The following is a 9,872-nucleotide window of genomic DNA, read 5'->3' as shown; positions in this document are numbered from 1 at the left end:
ACACAACACTCGAATTAGGTTTTCTGTAACGTTAACCACCGAGTTTAAGGACAATATCATCCTAACTGACGCTAACGTTAACTGGCTGATTCACCGTTGTTGCGAACGGTTAGCTAGCCGGCTAACGTTCAGTTAGCCTATTAGTTCAGTTATTCGGTAACCCTTTAAATACACTTTGGCATAACTTAATTTATAACCTCAAACGCACAAAGAGTCACAGTGCAACATGAGCGAAAGCCTATGTTACTTCACTTACACGCATTAATGAATTTTGTGTTTAACTTACTACTAGCTAACATGCTAACGTTAGCGACCGTTACCGTTCAATGCGTTTAGCAAAGCAAAAATAACCGTTGGCGATTCTCGACCTACCTTCTACAGAAGTGTTTTCCGTTGGCGTTTAATACGTGTGGTCAGTAAACGACAATTTCTGATCTTAATGCCGTTCTGTGTGCATGTGGACAGCACTGACAGCTACCCATTCATTTCCCACACACGTGGTGTTGTTTTTAGGGGAAGTTGAGTCAACGAGACCGGATGGAGAACTGGGTCACGAATCGGTAACCTCTCTCCGCACACAAAGTCTATTCACAGGGGCCGTACAGATAATTTGTAGATCTGCGATTCTATGGCGACAACGCAATTTTTTGGCATTTACTGAAAAATAGTACGAGAAAGCTATTTTCTGTTGAGTGCTTTCGTTTGTAAATTAATGTTACACCGTGTTTATGTTGTAATTGACAAAATAATCCACAATTTCATCACCAGTAAGTTAAATGATAGGTTCACAAATTTTCATGTCTGTCTTAAAACAATAGAACACTAAAATAGATTTGCTTGCTACACAGTTCCTATCCTCAAGTAAAAGTACCAAAACCACAGTTTCAAAATACATTATTGCAAGAAAGAGTTCTGCTTGAGTAAAAGAACAGAGGTATCTGCTATACCATTTTTGTGAATCTTTGGATAATATAACCTCTTTGGGCCTCAAACGGTAATTATTTGATTAACTTAAATGAATTAAATGAAACTATCTGCTGGTGATTTATTTACTGGTAAAGCTTGTTTTAAACTTGTTTGGTGTTGGTAAACGTATTATATTATCTCTAAAAATCTTAATATGAAATGTAACTGGTTCCTATGGCTGTCAAATAAAATGTAGATGAGTAAAAAGTAAAATATTAACCTCTGAAATATAGTGCAGCCAAAGATCACAGTATGGGAATACTCAAGTGAGTACCTCAAAACTGTACTTAAGTACTTAAGTAAATGTACACTGCACTTGCCAGTATCTTAATATCACAAAAGCTGATCGCATTTAGTTTGATTAGTTGTACATTCATACATTTACATGGTACATAACTTACTTTCCTCTCAACTGTGATAGAGCAATCCTGAAAAAGATTAAAGTTATTGGATTGGATCATATAATCTGATTTTATTTGCAAACTGCGAGTTATTGTTCAAAAGTGTGAATTGGGAGTGAAAACTCTGTGTAGAAGGAGTCCCCACTGGAGCCGAATCAGCGCGTCCAATTGAATGAATGGACTACAAATAGTGACCAATGGGAGGAGAGATGCTCTGCTATAAATTACGATCTCAAGCGTTCAGGCGGACCGGAGAGCTGTAGGGACACTGCTGGTGGTTTGTGAGCTCCTCGGCCGGAAAAATAGGGATCTTTGTATCTACCCCTGGTAGTAGTAGTAGTCCACAAATCCGTCAACAACAGGTAGGAATTCATTTAAATCAAATTCCGACACACAGAGAATATCTTCAGTTTTTGATGACGTTAGCAGGTCGGTAGAGACAGATCATATTGGCCTTCTGAATATGTCGCTTTTCACTACAAGGATTAATGTTAACTCTGGAGTAGTGTCATGAAATAATATAAAAGATACGATCCATAACATGTCTGTGGAAAAAGTAACTGCCGCACATTTCTGCATCTATTTAAATGCATTCAGGACGCTTTGTTCACTTCAGAATACTACACGGTTTAAGTGCATTAGTTTAATTATTTAGGTTAAAATTTAACATCTGTAATGTCGGAATGAGCTGTAGACTTGATGCTAACTGTCCGCACTCAGCAGTCAGTTTGTTTCGCTGCTTTTCACCGTGTCTTCCCTCCATCCTCCGCCCAGGGATCAGCCATGCCTTTCGGTAACACGCACAACCAGATGAAGATGAAATACGCCTCGGAGCAAGAGTTCCCGGACCTCAGCAAACACAACAATCATATGGCCAAGGTCCTGACTCCTGCTATTTACGAAGGGCTGAGGAGCAAACAGACACCCAGTGGATTTACTCTGGATGATGTCATTCAGACTGGGGTTGATAACCCAGGTAAAAAAACAAGCGGCTTTTCGGCGGAACAACCATCTGTTCTGCCTGATCGACCGCGCTTAATGGCCGTAGCGGCGCTCTGTGCTTCATGTTCCTGCGAGGGAACACTAACAGCTTTTTGCACTGTGACCTTGCCGAGGGGATAAACTATCACCAACATTTACACACATATGGAGAGCTGAACAGTTAGAAACTCTGTCATCCTCCTCGAAATGGGCCTCCGTTATCAGAGCAATATTTCCCAGCTTTATAGCAAATGGTAAAGATTACCAGTGTTGCATAATGTATGCAAGGCAGCAGCTGATAATCCATTGATGCTTGCAGTTTTATTACAGCTGTGACAGTTTGTTGTGCAGAATATCAGCTGCACGCAAAACTGAACAGTGTGGGGCTCTCCTGTGTGGATCAGGTTTAAACCATTCAGAGAATTTAGATATACCTGTTAACTGAAGTATGGCAGGTGACTTGTGCTCACCCTGTAGACTATGTCTCTGTTTAGCTCTGAGAATATGGCCAAGCTGACCCTGAAGAGGCTGTCAGCTGAGGACGAGTTCCCAGATCTCAGTCAGCACAACAACCACATGGCCAAGTTCTTAACCCAGGACATGTACAGGATGCTGAGAGAGCGGGCTACTCCCAACGGCGTCACCATAGATGGTGTCATTCAGACAGGGGTTGATAATCCTGGTACAGTAACACAGTCCCATCCTGAGACCCGATGACACTCAGCACATTGAGTTAGTGAGGATGTAAGTTTGTCTGTGCGTTTCCTGTCCATTGTCTCCTGTGACCCTGTCAACTTTGTGTGTAGGCCACCCCTTCATTATGACTGTGGGCTGTGTCGCTGGAGACGAGGAGACATACGAGGTCTTCAAGGAGCTGCTGGACCCCGTGATCCAGGACAGACATGGAGGATACAAACCCACAGACAAGCACAAGACTGACCTCAACTCCGACAACTTGAAGGTACTGCAGCTCACTGCCATCATTTAGCCAGGCTGAATGTGACAGTGGAACTGAACATGGAAACTAACGTATGTCATCCTCTAAGGGCGGTGACGACCTCGACCCCAACTACGTTCTGAGCTCCCGTGTCCGAACAGGACGCAGTGTCCGTGGGTTCTGCCTGCCACCACACTGCAGCAGAGGAGAGAGGCGTGCTGTGGAGAAGCTCTCCATTGAAGGTAAAGAGGCCACTTTAACCTGCAACTGAAGAAAGTTGAGTATTGACAATGCAGGTGCTTTGCTTCTGTCCATGCTGAGTGCATGAGTTACTGGCACTGACATCAGCACTGAAAGCCATCATCCAGACAGATGGAGACGTGGCTCCAGCTGAATGATTGTGTTACGTAAGAAAGCTGGAGTACAAGTCTGTGGCCTGATTGATGCCAAGTGAATTCATTAGTTTGGCAGTGGGGGCCCTCCAGTGGTAGCTGATGGAATAACATAGCACAGCACAAGTAAATGTAAACTAGACTCAGCTGTGTGTTTACACTGATACTGAACACACTGGTGCTGCAACTAACTGCTATCAATATTGATTAATCAGGCCCATTTACTTACAACATAAGGCAAGAAAGAGAAGAAAATTCTTGTCGTTTAGGGAATTACTTAATTTTTTGCTTAAACGACTTTAACAATTAATACATTATCAAAATAGTTGCTGACTATTTCAGTTCAACTAATTGTTTCAGCTCCACAGTACATCCTAATCTGTCAAACTGTTCCTCACAGGCTTAAGCACTGTGTGGCAGTGACAGGACTTAGTTTTGCATCTTGCTCTAGGTTTTGACATTTATGGTGTTAAAACTTGTATCTCCTCTCTGCAGCTCTGGCCTCTCTGAGCGGAGACCTGAAGGGGAAATACTACGCCCTGAAGAACATGACAGATGCCGAGCAGCAGCAGCTCATCGACGACCACTTCCTGTTCGACAAGCCAGTGTCTCCTCTCTTGCTGGCCTCAGGGATGGCCCGTGACTGGCCTGACGCCAGGGGCATCTGGTGAGGCTTCATCTTTACTGCCATGTCAGCCAACCTTCTGTAAATCTTTCCATTGGTAGAGCTAATTTTGAAGGAAGCTGAATTCCTCTTTTTCTGCTTCTGTCTTAAGGCACAATGACAACAAGACATTCCTGGTGTGGGTGAATGAGGAGGACCACCTGCGTGTGATCTCTATGCAGAAAGGAGGCAACATGAAGGAAGTGTTCAATCGCTTCTGCACCGGACTCACCAAGGTTGGCAGGAAACAGGAGCTTCATCAGTTTCTTTAAAAACAAGTCATTAATCTGTCGTGGGAGGTTTTCTGTTTACACGAGTCAGACTCAGTGTTTAGTGTAAATTACTGTGCTTTTATTTGACTTGTATTATACACAGTACAAACACCTTATCAGCCTGGTTCTCTTGTGTTTAGATTGAGACCCTGTTCAAGGACAGAGGCCACGCCTTCATGTGGAATGAGCACTTGGGCTACGTCCTCACCTGCCCATCCAACCTGGGTACTGGCCTGCGTGCAGGTGTGCACGTGAAGCTGCCCAACATGAGCAAACATGCCAAGTTTGAGGAGATTCTCAAGAGGCTGAGGCTCCAGAAACGTGGAACAGGTACAACAACCTGCACATTTCTTTACTCTAGTAGCCAATCCTACTGCCTGCATCCATGAGTAAATTCAACATTTAGGACGCCTGTATTAGGCATTTGTATTTCTGTATTTTAAACTGTTAATTTAAGGTCAGTGAAAGCATCTTTCCCCAAAATGTTGGATGTACATTAATGTAGACTACAATAAGAACTTCATCCAGCAGTGGGCTGAACATGGGTCTGTGTATTAAGTTTTTTGTTTGCATTCTTACCACCAGGTGGCGTGGACACGGCTGCTGTGGGCGGAGTCTTTGACATTTCTAACGCTGACAGACTGGGCTTCTCTGAGGTGGAGCTGGTGCAGATGGTGGTTGATGGAATCAAGCTGCTGATTGAGATGGAGAAGAAGCTGGAGAAGGGCCAGTCCGTTGACGACATGATGCCCGCCCAGAAGTAAAGCCATCCTGACGCCCACCCCACGCCATTCCCCCTTCCTAATTCTCTCTCCCTCTCCCTCTCCCTTCCATCTCCCCTCTGTCTGAATGAATGTTTGACTCTGTCCTGGAATGCACTCTGTATTATGCAGTTTGGATTTGTTTATTTAAAATGAAATGGTTCCTGTAAGGTGAGGATGGATTTGAAATAAAATAAAGTTCTGGTTGAAGTTGAATTTTGATTCCTGGAATGAGACTTCTTATGGTACATGTGTAAATATTCCCAGTAATCCCGTCAACACTGGTTATAATATTGCTTTGCTCTGAAAATGGGTGACTGAGGTATTTAATGCGAAAACTCTGAAGAAGTTGTAGATTCTGTCTCTATCACATGTTCAAGAGCAACAGCAGCTCCAGTTTAAATCACAACCTTCACAAGGTTTCAGACTCAGTTGGAAACTTAAACCTTGTTCCACTTCTCCTGTCTAGACTCTCTTAAAGACAAATTTGTCCCAAAGTAAATGAATATGCAACTCAACCCACAAGATGAGGAGAGACAAACGTGTCAGTGAATGCAACACATCTTTTGTACAGATGTCAGGTAAAAGCACTCTCCAATTTCACATCATATAAACTGCCTTAAAGGGGCAATACACTGATTTTACACAGGAGTCCTACTGTATAGCGCTGGGTGCTATTCAGTTGCATTATGGGAATTGTAGGATGCAGCGTTGCTCCAATTTTGACCACTTTTTTTAAATCTATTGTGCCCCCCAACTTTGCAGAAATGCCAAAAAAAAGTTTGTTGTAGTGAAGTTTGGTATGAAGTTGGACTTCCTGTCTAGCTGTAGTGAAAGGACAATTACAGATTGATGCTAAAATCAAAATAATGACTTTTTAGAAAACTTTCAAACATCAACTAAACCAAAAATCACTATCTCCAAAAGAAACCCTGCTCTGACACTGTGATTAACTCAACAGAAACAGTTCATTAAAGCACTTAACCTTAGAGGCTTCTTCTTAATAAAAGCTTAATGTTTGTGATTTGCAGTCCTAAAGAAACATGTAGAAAGAAAACATGTTAGAACTGAGCTATATTGGGTTTAAGTTCTTTTTTTGGGGTGTTTACATGTTTAAAAAGGTTTTCCATCAAATTGAACCTAAACACATTAATTTTGACCTGCAAACACTTTCCAGGATGCTTTGTCATAGTTTTCATTATTATAAAGAAATTATTCCTTTTAGTTAGTAGTAAGCAGTATATAATATGCTAAGAAGTTTTTATAATGTACAAGCCCATATTTATTGGAGATTTATTGTGAAAGGTCCCATATCTTCCTCTTCTCCTGTATTTTATTTGAAATGTTGATCCATAAGAAGATATATTTCTGGTTTTATGAACCAAAAACCATCTCAGTGTAGTGTTACATCTCCCTCAGGCTTCTCTGTGGCGCTCTAGTAACAACAGGTCGGTGAGCCAATCAGAAGAGAGGCTCTGAGTCTGAGGGTGGTGACTGCTTTGTTGTGACATCACAAAGTTACAGAAGTCTTTACATCTCGTTTGAAGGCTCAGTTTTTGAATACAGGCTGTGTACATTTCTCTGTGGACTGAGTGCTTTGATACTTTCACAGTATTAATATAAAACCTAGACCTGCTTTCTCCAAAAGAAGACGTCACTTTTCTTTTAAACATTAATACATTTAAATATTCGAATAACACTTACACAGTTTTATATTTTCATCTCGACTGTGTCCAGACACAAATGATCATCGTGACACGAAGACGTTCAAGTTGACAGACACTTTAATTGAGACATGAGTGACCCTCATTAACCATGTGGGCATTTACACGGACTCCCCGTCATCTCTACTTTTTAACGAAATACAAAAGAAAAAAAAACAAGAAAAAAAAAAAACAAAAAAACAAAATGAGTATTGCAGTGAAGCTGTGTTGAAAGTAAGATACATTATTTACACTGAAAACAAAATGCTACTTAATTTTTTTCTTTTTCCAGGAGAGAAAAAAAAGAAATAAATAAGACTAGAAATGCTTTTTTTGTCCACATTCACAGCATGACAAATCATATTCAACTCATTAATGTCGACCCCGTGTGGCCAGAATAGACTGAGATATTAGTAGGTAATTCAGTGATTATTGCCAAAAGCCTTAATCTATACATTATAATATTCAATACATACTCTGTATTTTGTTTAAAAAAAGGAGACATTTGGAAACTGCTACTTGGATGATTGTACAGCTTAAATACTTCTAGATATATATATGTATACTTTTAAACCCTTTTGTTCATAGCTTTAACTCGTTGGCAACTTTGGAAGCAATGTTTTTGAAAGCGATGGATGATCCGGATATCCTTTTGAACCTGACGCCGTTGAGGGAGAGACGGGGCAGCTTGCAAACCTCCATCTCCCACTGGACCAGGTTTTCGGCTCGCCCGTCCCCGTGGACGCAAAGAAGCAGGAAACTCTCTTGCTGTTCGTAGTCGCAGTTGTTGGCGTCGAGCACCTTGCGAATCTCCCGCATGATATCGCAAGGCTCCATGGAGCTGGTGGTCCTCATACTCCAAGTGAATCTGAGGGAGCGGGGTTTACTGTCTTTATTTTCCCCTTTTTGATCCCCAGGTACATGGCGACTGTCGGGAGAAGAGGACAAACAGAAAAGTTTTAGCCTTGCAGATTTTGTTTTGGCAGTTTGTTTGATTTTTTTTTTTAAAGCAGTGTCTGGTGGACGTAGAGATTCAGCAGCCACTTTGTTTCACCATCTTTTAATTCTTTGGCATACAAAAAAATATTTAGTTTACTGATCAAAGCAGCTGGTAGAATAGTTGAACCTACCAGCCACAGCCAAGATGTAAAAAAAAAAAAAAAATTTAGCATGTGGCTGGTGTCTGTTTCCACCAAAGACACTTTCTAATCCCAGTTTGTAAATTACATTCACGTCACAGGGCGGAGCTACGGAGTCTCAAAACTGACAAAATGTGGAAGAAAAATACATTGTTGGTTAAAAAATTAAAATGGATAATCAACCGATTGGTGTTGAAAAATTAAAGATAATAAACTTTTTTATTATATTTTAACCAATTTATTGGAGGTTAAAGAAAAAAGTGTTACTCCATTTTAATTATTTAACTTACAATATTTTTTATCGATGTGTTCAGTTTTATGTTGCATACGTCTACATTTTATGAGTTTTGAAGCTCCACACTAAGCACATGTTCTTATTAAAAAAAAACTAAAAAACCCCAGCTGTCTTTGAAGAACCTAGATGGTCATTTAACAACTTTATATTTCTGTGTTTCTTTAATCCTCAAAGACGCCACGTTTTTCTTTAACCCTTTCCACAAATTGAGATTTGTATCCAGGTGGCTGGAAATGAAACTCCTTCACTTTATAGCAAAAGAAATAAACCAACTAACGATTATATTCATCATCAGATCAGATGTATTTACTGACATTTATCTTCTCAACTTATAAATTAATAGTTTTCTGTTAAATGTCAATACAGCTTAAGCAAATTCGGGATGTTGGTCAGACAAAATCAGCAATTTGATGACATTACTTTGAACTATTTTCATTGATCTAAATTCTATGGGGCCACTTCATCAAGAAAATATTGCCAGATTGACCAATAATAATAATCATTAATAATCAGGAGATGCAGCACCAAGTATCTGGAGGAAAAACTCTTTCCATCCCAATTTTGTACAAAATTTTTTTTAACCAGATGTTTAGAAGAGTCTTTGAGGATTCTGGAAATATGTTCACAACAGTTTTAAGAGTTTTTAAATTACCTTCTAGGGTTTTGAAAAGATTGATACGTATTTATTTTCTGCAAAAACTGAACTTTGTGACTGTGAATGTAGTGGAAACTGGGGCTAGACACATCCATGCTGGATTAACGGCAGATTTTTGTGGGGTATTAGGAGCATTTTTCAAAGAATACAAACATGCCATGCTAACAGAGTAGCACACGAGTACAGTGCCATGGCAAACGTTATTTATAAAAAATAAATTAAAATAAATCAAGTCAAAGGCAAAGCTCAAATGCAGCAACACAAATTTCCAATCGTCCGAAACATTCAAACATCCCAGGAGAGACCAAAGCAGAGAGAGAGGAGTCCTGAGAGCAACGGGGATGGCAACAGGACTGAAGGACAAACTTGAAGCCTACATTTAAAAAGGTGGACCAACATTTTGAGGAGGCGGGGGCGGGGGTGGGTAGGGGGCGGGGACAGGTAACCTCACCTTGAGCCCTCAAGTCTCCCGTTTCTCTCAAACTCGGTTGAGACTCTGAGGCGCATGAGAAGATCGGACAGGGAGGAGGAGGGAAAAAAGAAGAACAAAAAAAAAAAGATGTGGATTGTGCACGACAGAAATAACTTCAGATCAATTCCAGTGAATTAAAAAAGAGAATATGTGACGTGTAATAAGAAGGAGAGGTGAAACGACGACGAGAGCCACCACCGCAGAACAAAACAAAAAAATTAAATAAAATACAAA

The 9,872-nt window shown here is 40.6% G+C and overlaps 2 protein-coding genes across 12 annotated transcripts in view; one reads left to right on the top strand and one right to left on the bottom strand.

Annotated features, from left to right (window-relative positions):
- Positions 1 to 1,622: 1,622 nt before the first annotated feature.
- On the top strand, positions 1,623 to 5,584 carry ckb (creatine kinase B). Its single transcript, XM_022750068.1, has 8 exons — positions 1,623 to 1,729; positions 2,142 to 2,343; positions 3,155 to 3,309; positions 3,395 to 3,527; positions 4,173 to 4,344; positions 4,454 to 4,577; positions 4,754 to 4,943; positions 5,199 to 5,584. The coding sequence occupies exons 2-8, from the start codon at positions 2,151 to 2,153 to the stop codon at positions 5,375 to 5,377; spliced, it is 1,146 nt and encodes a 381-aa protein (XP_022605789.1). The 5' UTR covers positions 1,623 to 1,729; positions 2,142 to 2,150; the 3' UTR covers positions 5,378 to 5,584.
- A 1,556-nt stretch (positions 5,585 to 7,140) lies between these two features.
- The window catches only part of mark3 (microtubule affinity regulating kinase 3), a 63,138-nt gene continuing 60,406 nt past the window's right edge, over positions 7,141 to 9,872 (bottom strand). For 7 of the 11 annotated variants that reach the window (XM_022750029.1, XM_022750033.1, XM_022750030.1 and 4 more), the window contains 2 exons: positions 9,618 to 9,662; positions 7,141 to 8,005 (listed from right to left, as the gene is read on the bottom strand). In XM_022750029.1, the coding sequence (XP_022605750.1) occupies positions 7,660 to 8,005; positions 9,618 to 9,662 (391 nt within the window). In that variant the 3' untranslated portion in view covers positions 7,141 to 7,659. The remainder of the gene's footprint in view (positions 8,006 to 9,617; positions 9,663 to 9,872) is intronic. The other 4 variants (XM_022750034.1, XM_022750035.1, XM_022750036.1 and 1 more) reach the window with 2 other exon arrangements.

This window comes from Seriola dumerili, unplaced genomic scaffold (assembly GCF_002260705.1).
Source record: "Seriola dumerili isolate Sdu_G_001 unplaced genomic scaffold, Sdu_1.0 BDQW01000149.1, whole genome shotgun sequence".
Lineage (NCBI taxonomy): Eukaryota > Metazoa > Chordata > Actinopteri > Carangiformes > Carangidae > Seriola > Seriola dumerili.
This window is presented reverse-complemented; position numbering and strand designations above follow the sequence as displayed.

Bases quoted from the DNA above. Each gene is read 5' to 3' on its own strand.
- ckb (XM_022750068.1), top strand. From the start codon at position 2,151: ATGCCTTTCGGTAACACGCACAACCAGATGAAGATGAAATACGCCTCG. The intron at 2,344-3,154 runs GTAAAAAAACAA...CTTTGTGTGTAG, and splicing joins GACTGGGGTTGATAACCCAG to GCCACCCCTTCATTATGACT. The intron at 4,944-5,198 runs GTACAACAACCT...TCTTACCACCAG, and splicing joins GCTCCAGAAACGTGGAACAG to GTGGCGTGGACACGGCTGCT.